Raw genomic sequence first — 15,719 nt, forward strand, 5'->3', positions numbered from 1 at the left:
CCTGTCACTAATACTGTATAGATGAAAGGTTCACTCTACAGCCCCACAGGTACACTACACCTGTCACTAATACTGTATAGATGAAAGGTTCACTCTACAGCCCCACAGGTACACTACACCTGTCACTAATACTGTATAGATGAAAGGTTCACTCTACAGCCCCACAGGTACACTACACCTGTCACTAATACTTTATAGATGAAAGGCTCAGACACTCTACAGCCCCACAGGTACACTACACCTGTCACTAATACTGTATAGATGAAAGGCTCAGACACTCTACAGCCCCACAGGTACACTACACCTGTCACTAATACTGTATAGATGAAAGGTTTAGACACTCTACAGCCCCACAGGTACACTACACCTGTCACTAATACTGTATAGATGAAAGGTTCACTCTACAGCCCCACAGGTACACTACACCTGTCACTAATACTGTATAGATGAAAGGTTCACTCTACAGCCCCACAGGTACACTACACCTGTCACTAATACTGTATAGATGAAAGGTTCACTCTACAGCCCCACAGGTACACTACACCTGTCACTAATACTGTATAGATGAAAGGTTCACTCTACAACCCCACAGGTACACTACACCTGTCACTAATACTGTATAGATGAAAGGTTTAGACACTCTACAGCCCCACAGGTATACTACACCTGTCACTAATACTGTATAGATGAAAGGTTCACTCTACAGCCCCACAGGTACACTACACCTGTCACTGATACTGTATAGATGAAAGGTTCACTCTACAGCCCCACAGGTACACTACACCTGTCACTAATAATGTATAGATGAAAGGTTTAGACACTCTACAACCCCACAGGTACACTACACCTGTCACTAATACTGTATAGATGAAAGGTTTAGACACTCTACAACCCCACAGGTACACTACACCTGTCACTAATACTGTATAGATGAAAGGTTCAGACACTCTACAGCCCCACAGGTACACTACACCTGTCACTAATACTGTATAGATGAAAGGTTTAGACACTCTACAGCCCCACAGGTACACTACACCTGTCACTAATACTGTATAGATGAAAGGTTCACTCTACAGCCCCACAGGTACACTACACCTGTCACTGATACTGTATAGATGGAAGGTTCACTCTACAGCCCCACAGGTACACTACACCTGTCACTAATACTGTATAGATGAAATGTTCACTCTACAGCCCCACAGGTACACTACACCTGTCACTGATACTGTATAGATGAAAGGTTCACTCTACAGCCCCACAGGTACACTACACCTGTCACTAATACTGTATAGATGAAAGGTTCACTCTACAGCCCCACAGGTACACTACACCTGTCACTAATACTGTATAGATGAAAGGTTCACTCTACAGCCCCACAGGTACACTACACCTGTCACTAATACTGTATAGATGAAAGGTTCACTCTACAGCCCCACAGGTACACTACACCTGTCACTAATACTGTATAGATGAAAGGTTCACTCTACAGCCCCACAGGTACACTACACCTGTCACTAATACTGTATAGATGAAAGGTTTAGACACTCTACAGCCCCACAGGTACACTACACCTGTCACTAATACTGTATAGATGAAAGGTTCACTCTACAGCCCCACAGGTACACTACACCTGTCACTAATACTGTATAGATGAAAGGTTTAGACACTCTACAGCCCCACAGGTACACTACACCTGTCACTAATACTGTATAGATGAAAGGTTCAGACACTCTACAGCCCCACAGGTACACTACACCTGTCACTAATACTGTATAGATGAAAGGTTCACTCTACAACCCCACAGGTACACTACACCTGTCACTAATACTGTATAGATGAAAGGTTTAGACACTCTACAGCCCCACAGGTACACTACACCTGTCACTAATACTGTATAGATGAAAGGTTCACTCTACAGCCCCACAGGTACACTACACCTGTCACTAATACTGTATAGATGAAAGGTTCACTCTACAGCCCCACAGGTACACTACACCTGTCACTAATACTGTATAGATGAAAGGTTTAGACACTCTACAGCCCCACAGGTATACTACACCTGTCACTAATACTGTATAGATTAAAGGTTCAGACACTCTACAGCCCCACAGGTACACTACACCTGTCACTAATACTGTATAGATGAAAGGTTCAGACACTACAGCCCCACAGGTACACTACACCTGTCACTGATACTGTATAGATGAAAGGTTTAGACACTCTACAGCCCCACAGGTATACTACACCTGTCACTAATACTGTATAGATTAAAGGTTCAGACACTCTACAGCCCCACAGGTACACTACACCTGTCACTAATACTGTATAGATGAAAGGTTCAGACACTACAGCCCCACAGGTACACTACACCTGTCACTGATACTGTATAGATGAAAGGTTCACTCTACAGCCCCACAGGTACACTACACCTGTCACTAATACTGTATAGATGAAAGGTTCACTCTACAGCCCCACAGGTACACTACACCTGTCACTAATACTGTATAGATGAAAGGTTTAGACACTCTACAGCCCCACAGGTACACTACACCTGTCACTAATACTGTATAGATGAAAGGTTCACTCTACAGCCCCACAGGTACACTACACCTGTCACTAATACTGTATAGATGAAAGGTTCACTCTACAGCCCCACAGGTACACTACACCTGTCACTAATACTGTATAGATGAAAGGTTCACTCTACAGCCCCACAGGTACACTACACCTGTCACTAATACTGTATAGATGAAAGGTTTAGACACTACAGCCCCACAGGTACACTACACCTGTCACTAATACTGTATAGATGAAAGGTTCACTCTACAGCCCCACAGGTACACTACACCTGTCACTAATTCTGTATAGATGAAAGGTTCACTCTACAGCCCCACAGGTACACTACACCTGTCACTAATACTGTATAGATGAAAGGTTTAGACACTCTACAGCCCCACAGGTACACTATACCTGTCACTAATACTGTATAGATGAAAGGTTCACTCTACAGCCCCACAGGTACACTACACCTGTCACTAATACTGTATAGATGAAAGGTTCACTCTACAGCCCCACAGGTACACTACACCTGTCACTAATACTGTATAGATGAAAGGTTTAGACACTCTACAGCCCCACAGGTACACTACACCTGTCACTAATACTGTATAGATGAAAGGTTTAGACACTCTACAGCCCCACAGGTACACTATACCTGTCACTAATACTGTATAGATGAAAGGTTCACTCTACAGCCCCACAGGTACACTACACCTGTCACTAATACTGTATAGATGAAAGGTTCAGACACTACAGCCCCACAGGTACACTACACCTGTCACTAATACTGTATAGATGAAAGGTTCAGACACTACAGCCCCACAGGTACACTACACCTGTCACTAATACTGTATAGATGAAAGGTTCAGACACTACAGCCCCACAGGTACACTACACCTGTCACTAATACTGTATAGATGAAAGGTTTAGACACTCTACAGCCCCACAGGTACACTACACCTGTCACTAATACTGTATAGATGAAAGGTTCACTCTACAGCCCCACAGGTACACTACACCTGTCACTGATACTGTATAGATGAAAGGTTCAGACACTCTACAGCCCCACAGGTACACTACACCTGTCACTAATACTGTATAGATGAAAGGTTCACTCTACAGCCCCACAGGTACACTACACCTGTCACTAATACTGTATAGATGAAAGGTTCAGACACTACAGCCCCACAGGTATACTACGCCTGTCACTAATACTGTATAGATGAAAGGTTCACTCTACAGTCCCACAGGTACACTACACCTGTCACTAATACTGTATAGATGAAAGGTTTAGACACTCTACAGCCCCACAGGTACACTACACCTGTCACTAATACTGTATAGATGAAAGGTTCACTCTACAGCCCCACAGGTACACTACACCTGTCACTGATACTGTATAGATGAAAGGTTCAGACACTACAGCCCCACAGGTATACTACACCTGTCACTAATACTGTATAGATGAAAGGTTCAGACACTACAGCCCCACAGGTACACTACACCTGTCACTAATACTGTATAGATGAAAGGTTCAGACACTACAGCCCCACAGGTACACTACACCTGTCACTAATACTGTATAGATGAAAGGTTTAGACACTCTACAGCCCCACAGGTACACTACACCTGTCACTAATACTGTATAGATGAAAGGTTCACTCTACAGCCCCACAGGTACACTACACCTGTCACTAATACTGTATAGATGAAAGGTTCACTCTACAGCCCCACAGGTACACTACACCTGTCACTAATACTGTATAGATGAAAGGTTTAGACACTCTACAGCCCCACAGGTACACTACACCTGTCACTAATACTGTATAGATGAAAGGTTCACTCTACAGCCCCACAGGTATACTACACCTGTCACTAATACTGTATAGATGAAAGGTTTAGACACTCTACAGCCCCACAGGTACACTACACCTGTCACTAATACTGTATAGATGAAAGGTTCACTCTACAGCCCCACAGGTACACTACACCTGTCACTAATACTGTATAGATGAAAGGTTCACTCTACAGCCCCACAGGTATACTACACCTGTCACTAATACTGTATAGATGAAAGGTTTAGACACTCTACAGCCCCACAGGTACACTACACCTGTCACTAATACTGTATAGATGAAAGGTTCAGACACTACAGCCCCACAGGTACACTACACCTGTCACTAATACTGTATAGATGAAAGGTTCACTCTACAGCCCCACAGGTATACTACACCTGTCACTAATACTGTATAGATGAAAGGTTCACTCTACAGCCCCACAGGTACACTACACCTGTCACTAATACTGTATAGATGAAAGGTTTAGACACTCTACAACCCCACAGGTACACTACACCTGTCACTAATACTGTATAGATGAAAGGTTTAGACACTCTACAGCCCCACAGGTACACTACACCTGTCACTAATACTGTATAGATGAAAGGTTCAGACACTCTACAGCCCCACAGGTACACTACACCTGTCACTAATACTGTATAGATGAAAGGTTTAGACACTCTACAGCCCCACAGGTACACTACACCTGTCACTAATACTGTATAGATGAAAGGTTCACTCTACAGCCCCACAGGTACACTACACCTGTCACTAATACTGTATAGATGAAAGGTTTAGACACTCTACAGCCCCACAGGTACACTACACCTGTCACTAATACTGTATAGATGAAAGGTTCACTCTACAGCCCCACAGGTACACTACACCTGTCACTAATACTGTATAGATGAAAGGTTCACTCTACAGCCCCACAGGTACACTACACCTGTCACTAATACTGTATAGATGAAAGGTTCACTCTACAGCCCCACAGGTACACTACACCTGTCACTAATACTGTATAGATGAAAGGTTTAGACACTCTACAGCCCCACAGGTACACTACACCTGTCACTAATACTGTATAGATGAAAGGTTCACTCTACAGCCCCACAGGTACACTACACCTGTCACTAATACTGTATAGATGAAAGGTTCACTCTACAGCCCCACAGGTACACTACACCTGTCACTAATACTGTATAGATGAAAGGTTCAGACACTCTACAGCCCCACAGGTACACTACACCTGTCACTAATACTGTATAGATGAAAGGTTCACTCTACAGCCCCACAGGTACACTCCACCTGTCACTAATACTGTATAGATGAAAGGTTTAGACACTCTACAGCCCCACAGGTACACTACACCTGTCACTAATACTGTATAGATGAAAGGTTCACTCTACAGCCCCACAGGTACACTACACCTGTCACTAATACTGTATAGATGAAAGGTTTAGACACTCTACAGCCCCACAGGTACACTACACCTGTCACTAATACTGTATAGATGAAAGGTTCACTCTACAGCCCCACAGGTACACTACACCTGTCACTAATACTGTATAGATGAAAGGTTTAGACACTCTACAGCCCCACAGGTACACTACACCTGTCACTAATACTGTATAGATGAAAGGTTCACTCTACAGCCCCACAGGTACACTACACCTGTCACTAATACTGTATAGATGAAAGGTTCACTCTACAGCCCCACAGGTACACTACACCTGTCACTAATACTGTATAGATGAAAGGTTCACTCTACAGCCCCACAGGTACACTACACCTGTCACTAATACTGTATAGATGAAAGGTTCACTCTACAGCCCCACAGGTACACTACACCTGTCACTAATACTGTATAGATGAAAGGTTCACTCTACAGCCCCACAGGTACACTACACCTGTCACTAATACTGTATAGATGAAAGGTTCACTCTACAGCCCCACAGGTACACTACACCTGTCACTGATACTGTATAGATGAAAGGTTCACTCTACAGCCCCACAGGTACACTACACCTGTCACTAATACTGTATAGATGAAAGGTTCACTCTACAGCCCCACAGGTACACTACACCTGTCACTAATACTGTATAGATGAAAGGTTCACTCTACAGCCCCACAGGTACACTACACCTGTCACTAATACTGTATAGATGAAAGGCTCAGACACTCTACAGCCCCACAGGTACACTACACCTGTCACTAATACTGTATAGATGAAAGGTTTAGACACTCTACAGCCCCACAGGTACACTACACCTGTCACTAATACTGTATAGATGAAAGGTTTAGACACTCTACAGCCCCACAGGTACACTACACCTGTCACTAATACTGTATAGATGAAAGGTTTAGACACTCTACAGCCCCACAGGTACACTACACCTGTCACTAATACTGTATAGATGAAAGGTTCACTCTACAGCCCCACAGGTACACTACACCTGTCACTAATACTGTATAGATGAAAGGTTCACTCTACAGCCCCACAGGTACACTACACCTGTCACTAATACTGTATAGATGAAAGGTTTAGACACTCTACAGCCCCACAGGTATACTACACCTGTCACTAATACTGTATAGATGAAAGGTTCACTCTACAGCCCCACAGGTACACTACACCTGTCACTAATACTGTATAGATGAAAGGTTTAGACACTCTACAGCCCCACAGGTACACTAGACCTGTCACTAATACTGTATAGATGAAAGGTTCACTCTACAGCCCCACAGGTACACTACACCTGTCACTAATACTGTATAGATGAAAGGTTCACTCTACAGCCCCACAGGTACACTACACCTGTCACTAATACTGTATAGATGAAAGGTTCACTCTACAGCCCCACAGGTACACTACACCTGTCACTAATACTGTATAGATGAAAGGTTCAGACACTCTACAGCCCCACAGGTACACTACACCTGTCACTAATACTGTATAGATGAAAGGTTCACTCTACAGCCCCACAGGTACACTACACCTGTCACTAATACTGTATAGATGAAAGGTTCAGACACTACAGCCCCACAGGTACACTACACCTGTCACTAATACTGTATAGATGAAAGGTTCACTCTACAGCCCCACAGGTACACTAGACCTGTCACAACGTACAGTGCATTACAGTGACTTTTTCAACATTTTGTTACGTTACAGCCTTATTCTAAAATCAATTAAATATTTTTTTTCATCAAAATGACAAAACAAAAACAGTTTTTTAGACATTTTTGCAAATGTGTATATATAAAACATAGAAAACTGATATCATATTTACATAAGTATTCAGACCCTTTACTCAGTACTTTGTTGAAGCACCTTTGGTAGTGATTACAGCCTCAAGTCTTCTTGGGTATGACGCTACAAGCTTGACACACCTGTATTTGGGGAGTTTCTCCCATTCTTCTCTGCAGATCCTCTCAAGCTCTGTCAGGTTGGATGGGGAGCGTCACTGAACTGCAATTCTCAGGTCTCTTCAGAGATGTTCGATCGGGTTCAAGTCCGTTCTCTGGCTGGGCCACTCAAGGATCAAGGACATTCAGAGACTTGTCCCGAAGCCACTCCTGCGTTGTATTGGCTGTGTGCTTAGGGTCATTGTCCTGTTGGAAGGTGAACCTTCGCCCCAGCCTGAGGTACTGAACGCTCTGGAGCAGGTTTCCATCAGGGATCTCTCTGTACTTTGCTCTGTTCATCTTTCCCTCGACCCTGACTAGTCTCCTAGTCCCTGAGAATCATCCCCACAGCTTGATGTTGCCACCACCATACTTCACCGTAGGGATGGTGTCAGGTTACCTCCAGATGTGACACTTGACATTCAGGCCAAAGAGGTCAATCTTGGTTTCATCAGACCAGAGAATCTTGTCTCTCACAGTCAGAGTTCTTTAGGTGCCTTTTGGTCAAACTCCAAGTGGGCCGTCATGTGCCTTTTACTGAGAAGTGGCTTCCGTCTGGCCACTCTACCATAAAGGCCTGATTGGTGGAATTCTGCAGAGATGGTTGTCCTTCTGGAAGGTTCTCCCATCTCTCTTGGTGGTTCCAAACTTCTTCCATTTAAGAATGATGGAGGCCACTGTGTTCTTGGGGACCTTCAATGCTGCAGACATTTTTTGGGACCTTTCCCCAGATCTGTGCTTCAACACATTCCTGTCTCGGAGCTCTACGGACAAATCCTTCGACCTCATGGCTTGGTTTTAGCTCTGACATGCACTGTCAACTGTGGGAACTTATATATATAGACAGGTGTGTGCCTTTCCAAATCATGTCCAATCAATTGAATTTACCACAGGTGGACTCCAATCAAGTTGTAGAAACATCTCAAGGATGATCAATGGAAACAGGATGCACCTGAACTTTAAGTCTCATAGCGAAGGGTCTGAATACTTATGGAAATAAAGTATTTCTGTTTATATTTTTAACACATTTCTAAAAACCTGTTGTTGCTTTGTCATTATGGGGGATTGTGTGTAGATTGATGGAAATGTTTAATTTAAGCCATTTTAGAATAAGGCTGTAAAGTAACAAAATGTGGAAAAAGGGAAGGGGTCTGAATACTTTCAGAATGTACTGTGACTGATTTAATTAAACAGTTGAAAGGGAAAGGGGGTACCTAGTGGGTTGGAAAGGGGGGTACCTAGTGGATTGGAAAGGGGGATACCTAGTGGGTTGGAAAGGGGGGTACCTAGTGGGTTGGAAAGGGGGGTACCTAGTGGGTTGGAAAGGGGGGTACCTAGTGGGTTGGAAAGGGGGGTACCTAGTGGGTTGGAAAGGGAAAGGGGGATACCTAGTGGGTTGGAAAGGGGGATACCTAGTGGGTTGGAAAGGGGGGTACCTAGTGGGTTGGAAAGGGAAAGGGGGATACCTAGTGGGTTGGAAAGGGGGATACCTAGTGGGTTGGAAAGGGAAAGGGGGATAACTAGTGGGTTGGAAAGGGAAAGGGGGATACCTAGTGGGTTGGAAAGGGGGGTACCTAGTGGATTGGAAAGGGGGATACCTAGTGGGTTGGAAAGGGGGGTACCTAGTGGGTTGGAAAGGGGGGTACCTAGTGGGTTGGAAAGGGAAAGGGGGATACCTAGTGGGTTGGAAAGGGGGATACCTAGTGGGTTGGAAAGGGGGGTACCTAGTGGGTTGGAAAGGGGGGTACCTAGTGGGTTGGAAAGGGAAAGGGGGATACCTAGTGGGTTGGAAAGGGAAAGGGGGATACCTAGTGGGTTGGAAAGGGGGATACCTAGTGGGTTGGAAAGGGAAAGGGGGTACCTAGTGGGTTGGAAAGGGGGGTACCTAGTGGGTTGGAAAGGGGGGTACCTAGTGGGTTGGAAAGGGAAAGGGGGATACCTAGTGGGTTGGAAAGGGGGATACCTAGTGGGTTGGAAAGGGAAAGGGGGTACCTAGTGGGTTGGAAAGGGGGATACCTAGTGGGTTGGAAATGGGGATACCTAGTGGGTTGGAAAGGGAAAGGGGGGTACCTAGTGGGTTGGAAAGGGAAAGGGGGATACCTAGTGGGTTGGAAAGGGAAAGGGGGATACCTAGTGGGTTGGAAAGGGGGATACCTAGTGGGTTGGAAAGGGAAAGGGGGATACCTAGTGGGTTGGAAAGGGGGATACCTAGTGGGTTGGAAAGGGGGGTACCTAGTGGGTTGGAAAGGGAAAGGGGGATACCTAGTGGGTTGGAAAGGGGGGTACCTAGTGGATTGGAAAGGGAAAGGGGGATACCTAGTGGGTTGGAAAGGGAAAGGGGGATACCTAGTGGGTTGGAAAGGGGGGTACCTAGTGGGTTGGAAAGGGGGGTACCTAGTGGGTTGGAAAGGGAAAGGGGGGTACCTAGTGGGTTGGAAAGGGAAAGGGGGATACCTAGTGGGTTGGAAAGGGAAAGGGGGATACCTAGTGGGTTGGAAAGGGGGATACCTAGTGGATTGGAAAGGGAAAGGGGGATACCTAGTGGGTTGGAAAGGGAAAGGGGGATACCTAGTGGGTTGGAAAGGGAAAGGGGGATACCTAGTGGGTTGGAAAGGGGGGTACCTAGTGGGTTGGAAAGGGGGGTACCTAGTGGGTTGGAAAGGGAAAGGGGGGTACCTAGTGGGTTGGAAAGGGAAAGGGGGATACCTAGTGGATTGGAAAGGGGGATACCTAGTGGATTGGAAAGGGGGATACCTAGTGGATTGGAAAGGGGGATACCTAGTGGATTGGAAAGGGGGATACCTAGTGGATTGGAAAGGGGGATACCTAGTGGATTGGAAAGGGGGATACCTAGTGGGTTGGAAAGGGGGATACCTAGTGGGTTGGAAAGGGGGATACCTAGTGGGTTGGAAAGGGAAAGGGGGATACCTAGTGGATTGGAAAGGGGGGTACCTAGTGGGTTGGAAAGGGGGATACCTAGTGGGTTGGAAAGGAGGATACCTAGTGGGTTGGAAAGGGAAAGGGAGATACCTAGTGGGTTGGAAAGGGGGATACCTAGTGGGTTGGAAAGGGGGATACCTAGTGGGTTGAAAGGGAAAGGGGGATACCTAGTGGATTGGAAAGGGAAAGGGGGATACCTAGTGGATTGGAAAGGGGGATACCTAGTGGATTGGAAAGGGGGATACCTAGTGGATTGGAAAGGGGGATACCTAGTGGATTGGAAAGGGGGATACCTAGTGGGTTGGAAAGGGGGATACCTAGTGGGTTGGAAAGGGGGGTACCTAGTGGGTTGGAAAGGGGGGTACCTAGTGGGTTGGAAAGGGAAAGGGAGATACCTAGTGGGTTGGAAAGGGGGATACCTAGTGGGTTGGAAAGGGGGATACCTAGTGGGTTGGAAAGGGGGATACCTAGTGGGTTGGAAAGGGAAAGGGAGATACCTAGTGGGTTGGAAAGGGGGATACCTAGTGGGTTGGAAAGGGGGATACCTAGTGGGTTGGAAAGGGGGATACCTAGTGGGTTGGAAAGGGAAAGGGGGATACCTAGTGGATTGGAAAGGGAAAGGGGGATACCTAGTGGGTTGGAAAGGGAAAGGGGGATACCTAGTGGGTTGGAAAGGGGGATACCTAGTGGGTTGAAAGGGAAAGGGGGGTACCTAGTCAGTTGGAAAGGGAAAGGGGGATACCTAGTGGGTTGAAAGGGAAAGGGGGATACCTAGTGGGTTGGAAAGGGAAAGGGGGGATACCTAGTGGGTTGGAAAGGGAAAGGGGGATACCTAGTGGGTTGAAAGGGAAAGGGGGATACCTAGTGGGTTGGAAAGGGAAAGGGGGATACCTAGTGGGTTGGAAAGGGAAAGGGGGATACCTAGTGGGTTGGAAAGGGAAAGGGGGATACCTAGTGGGTTGGAAAGGGGGATACCTAGTGGGTTGAAAGGGAAAGGGGGATACCTAGTCAGTTGGAAAGGGAAAGGGGGATACCTAGTGGGTTGGAAAGGGAAAGGGGGATACCTAATGGGTTGGAAAGGGAAAGGGGGGATACCTAGTGGGTTGGAAAGGGAAAGGGGGATACCTAGTGGGTTGGAAAGGGGGGTACCTAGTGGGTTGAAAGGGAAAGGGGGGTACCTAGTGGGTTGAAAGGGAAAGGGGGATACCTAGTCAGTTGGAAAGGGGGATACCTAGTCAGTTGGAAAGGGGGGTACCTAGTCAGTTGGAAAGGGAAAGGGGGATACCTAGTGGGTTGAAAGGGAAAGGGGGATACCTAGTCAGTTGGAAAGGGAAAGGGGGATACCTAGTGGGTTGAAAGGGAAAGGGGGATACCTAGTCAGTTGGAAAGGGAAAGGGGGATACCTAGTGGGTTGGAAAGGGAAAGGGGGATACCTAATGGGTTGGAAAGGGAAAGGGGGGATACCTAGTGGGTTGGAAAGGGAAAGGGGGATACCTAGTGGGTTGGAAAGGGGGGTACCTAGTGGGTTGAAAGGGAAAGGGGGGTACCTAGTGGGTTGAAAGGGAAAGGGGGATACCTAGTCAGTTGGAAAGGGAAAGGGGGATACCTAGTGGGTTGGAAAGGGAAAGGGGGATACCTAGTGGGTAGGAAAGGGAAAGGGGGATACCTAGTCAGTTGGAAAGGGGGATACCTAGTGGGTTGGAAAGGGAAAGGGGGATACCTAGTGGGTTGGAAAGGGAAAGGGGGATACCTAGTGGGTTGGAAAGGGAAAGGGGGATACCTAGTGGGTTGGAAAGGGAAAGGGGGATACCTAGTGGGTTGAAAGGGAAAGCGGGATACCTAGTGGGTTGGAAAGGGAAAGGGGGATACCTAGTGAGTTGGAAAGGGAAAGGGGGATACCTAGTGGGTTGAAAGGGAAAGGGGGATACCTAGTGGGTTGGAAAGGGGGATACCTAGTGGGTTGGAAAGGGAAAGGGGGATACCTAGTGGGTTGAAAGGGAAAGGGGGATACCTAGTGGGTTGGAAAGGGGGATACCTAGTGGGTTGGAAAGGGAAAGGGGGGTACCTAGTGGGTTGGAAAGGGGGATACCTAGTGGGTTGGAAAGGGGGATACCTAGTGGGTTGAAAGGGAAAGGGGGGATACCTAGTGGGTTGGAAAGGGAAAGGGGGATACCTAGTGGGTTGGAAAGGGAAAGGAGGATACCTAGTGGGTTGGAAAGGGAAAGGGGGATACCTAGTGGGTTGGAAAGGGAAAGGGGGATACCTAGTGGGTTGGAAAGGGGGATACCTAGTGGGTTGGAAAGGGAAAGTGGGATACCTAGTGGGTTGGAAAGGGAAAGGGGGGATACCTAGTGGGTTGGAAAGGGAAAGGGGGGATACCTAGTGGGTTGGAAAGGGAAAGGGGGATACCTAGTGGGTTGTCCAACTGAATGTATTCAACTGAAATGTGCCTTCTGCATTTAACTCAACCACTCTGAATGAGATGATGTGAATGTGTTCTGAGCTGAGAGGTCTCTGTGTTTGTAGCATGTGTGTCCCAGTAGTTATATTCAGTTGTAAGTTGTATTGATCAATGTGTCTGTCTGTAGCACGTGTCGGTCCCTCTGTGCTTCGTCAGGCGAGGCCGGCCAGAGAAGGAGCAAGAGTGGCGTCCATAGAGACAGGACTGGCGGCTGCTGCAGCCAAACTCTCTCACCAGGTCAGTTGGACTAACTAAATGTTGCCACGCAACTACCCACTTGGACTCAATTGAATTGAACCCACTTGGTGGTTTGAGCTTTTACCAACCGAGACTCGATCCCAGAACACTACTTTCATAGCCTGTAGAAGTTGTAAAAAAAATAAGTAATTTGACTGAAAAACATTTTCACATTTTGCCATGATAGCTAGCTAGCTAATTAGCTTGGCTTGCCTGTCGTCTGTTAACTCGCTAGCTGGCTACCAAAGAGCTAACTGGCTACCAAAGAGCTCAGAAAGTAATTGAATAAAACCATTTTCTCTCCACTTGAGGTAAACTTTCTTTCCACCAGTGATATGTTCCTGTAGTCTGTGTCCCAAATGCCCCCCTGTTCCCTGGTATGGCTCCCATAGGGTTCGGGTCAAAAATAGTGCACTATTTAGGGCATACGGTGTCATTTTGGGATGCAGATATTCCTTTCTTCTTCTTACCCAGGAGGAACAGCAGAAGAACAAGAAGAAGAAGAAAAACACAAAAAAGAAGCCCCCTGCTACCGTGATGGAGGAGGAAGAGGAGGAGCCAGTGAGGAAGCTGAGCAGGTACAGCAGCTCTACAGAACCAGACGTGGGCCAGGACACTGAGCCGGGCCAGACCAACCACCAGTACTCCTCTGGGGCAGGAGGGAGTCAGGCTGGGGGGCTCCAGCCCATGGCCCCCGGAGTCTTCCTCACACAGAGACGACCCTCCACATCTTCATTGTCTCAGAACAACAACACAGCCAAGGGGGAGCGAGGAGCAGCAGGAGGAGGAGCAGGAGGAGGAGGAGGCGCAGCAGCAGGAGGAGGAGGCGCAGGAGGAGCAGCATCAGGAGGAGAAGGAGGAGGCGCAGCAGCAGGAGGAGGAGGAGGTGCAGGAGGAGAAGGAGCAGCAGCAGGAGGAGGAGGAGGCGCAGCAGGTGCAGGAGGAGGCGCAGGAGGAGGAGGAGGAGCAGCATCAGGAGGAGAAGGAGCAGCAGCATCAGGAGGAGCAGCAGCAAAGGGTGAAGGTAAGTGATCTACTTTACCCAAACCAGGAGCTCAATTAATCCATTACTACAAACTGGTCCGTGGAGCCAGATAGACCTGTGGTGATTCAACCATCCACACTACCACCTATAGGTCTAGGTTAGTACCCTACTTTTCAACGATGCTTAAAGCAACAGTCTATTCATCAATTGGAAAGATAGTTGCTGTTGAATTCATGATTTCTTTTTCAGAAGGTTTTTATAAGTCTCTTTCTGTGTCTCTCTCCTCACAGCGAAGCGGCTCAAGAAAGGCATGGCGACAGCCAAACAGAGACTGGGAAAGATCCTCAAGATACAACGCAACGGGAAGCTCCTCCTTTAACAGGAAGTGACTCACTGAGAACTGCCATTGGTTCCTGATGCAGTACTATTGGCCAATGAACTGGCCGCTTCTCCACCTCCTCTCTTCTGATAGGTCCAGGGCCAACAGAGACAGACTGCTTTATAACTTTCAGATACTAAAGTGTACAGAATACCTGTTACAAATATTTTTTAAGAAAAATGTGTGTCATTTTACTCCAGTCAGTTTATCAGGGGGTCACTACACTAGAGATACACTAGGGCTGCTGTTCAAATGGCACACTATTCCCTTTATAATGTACTGGTCACCCATAGGGCTCTGGTCAAAAGTAGTGCACTATATAGGGAATAGGGTTCCATAGGGCTCTGGTCAAAAGTAGTGCACTATATTGGGAATAGGGTTCCATAGGGCTCTGGTCAAAAGTAGTGCACTATATTGGGAATAGGGTTCCATAGGGCTCTGGTCAAAAGTAGTGCACTATATTGGGAATAGGGTGCCATTTGGGAACACAGCCTAGAAATACATTGCAGTCATCCATTCTAGGGTGGGATATAGGTTGAATTACAGTTTATTCATAGGGAATTCATTACTGCTATTTGGATGTGGCTTATCATTACCTTGCAATGTTGTTCATGATTTTAGGAAATAAATGTTTTCCTCTGTCCTCCTCAGACCAGACATAGCCTGGAATCCAGTCTGTTTGTTCTAACATTCCACTCCAAACACATTTGGCATGACAAGGACTGGGATGTTAGCACACACAATGTTGATTTCAGTCGAGACCTTCACTACAAAACAATCACCTCCACGCTATTTCTTTCTTTCCTAAGCACTATCAGTTATAATATTTATTGTCCTAAGATAATGTCAAGGAAGGACAGCCAAAAAAGGCACTTATGAAACAACTATTAAGCACAAAAACATGAAGAGAT

General features: G+C 46.7%; 1 protein-coding gene across 2 annotated transcripts in view; it reads left to right on the forward strand.

Moving 5' to 3' along the window:
* Positions 1–15,465, forward strand: part of LOC129851352 (lysine-specific demethylase phf2-like) — a 163,425-nt gene extending 147,960 nt beyond the window's left edge. For both annotated transcript variants that reach the window (XM_055917828.1, XM_055917829.1), the window contains exons 20-22: positions 13,335–13,444; positions 13,919–14,468; positions 14,720–15,465. In XM_055917828.1, the coding sequence (XP_055773803.1) occupies positions 13,335–13,444; positions 13,919–14,468; positions 14,720–14,808 (749 nt within the window). In that variant the 3' untranslated portion in view covers positions 14,809–15,465. The remainder of the gene's footprint in view (positions 1–13,334; positions 13,445–13,918; positions 14,469–14,719) is intronic.
* The last annotated feature ends 254 nt before the right edge of the window (positions 15,466–15,719 follow it).

Source organism: Salvelinus fontinalis, chromosome 3 (assembly GCF_029448725.1).
Source record: "Salvelinus fontinalis isolate EN_2023a chromosome 3, ASM2944872v1, whole genome shotgun sequence".
In the NCBI taxonomy this organism is placed as follows: Eukaryota; Metazoa; Chordata; class Actinopteri; order Salmoniformes; family Salmonidae; genus Salvelinus; species Salvelinus fontinalis.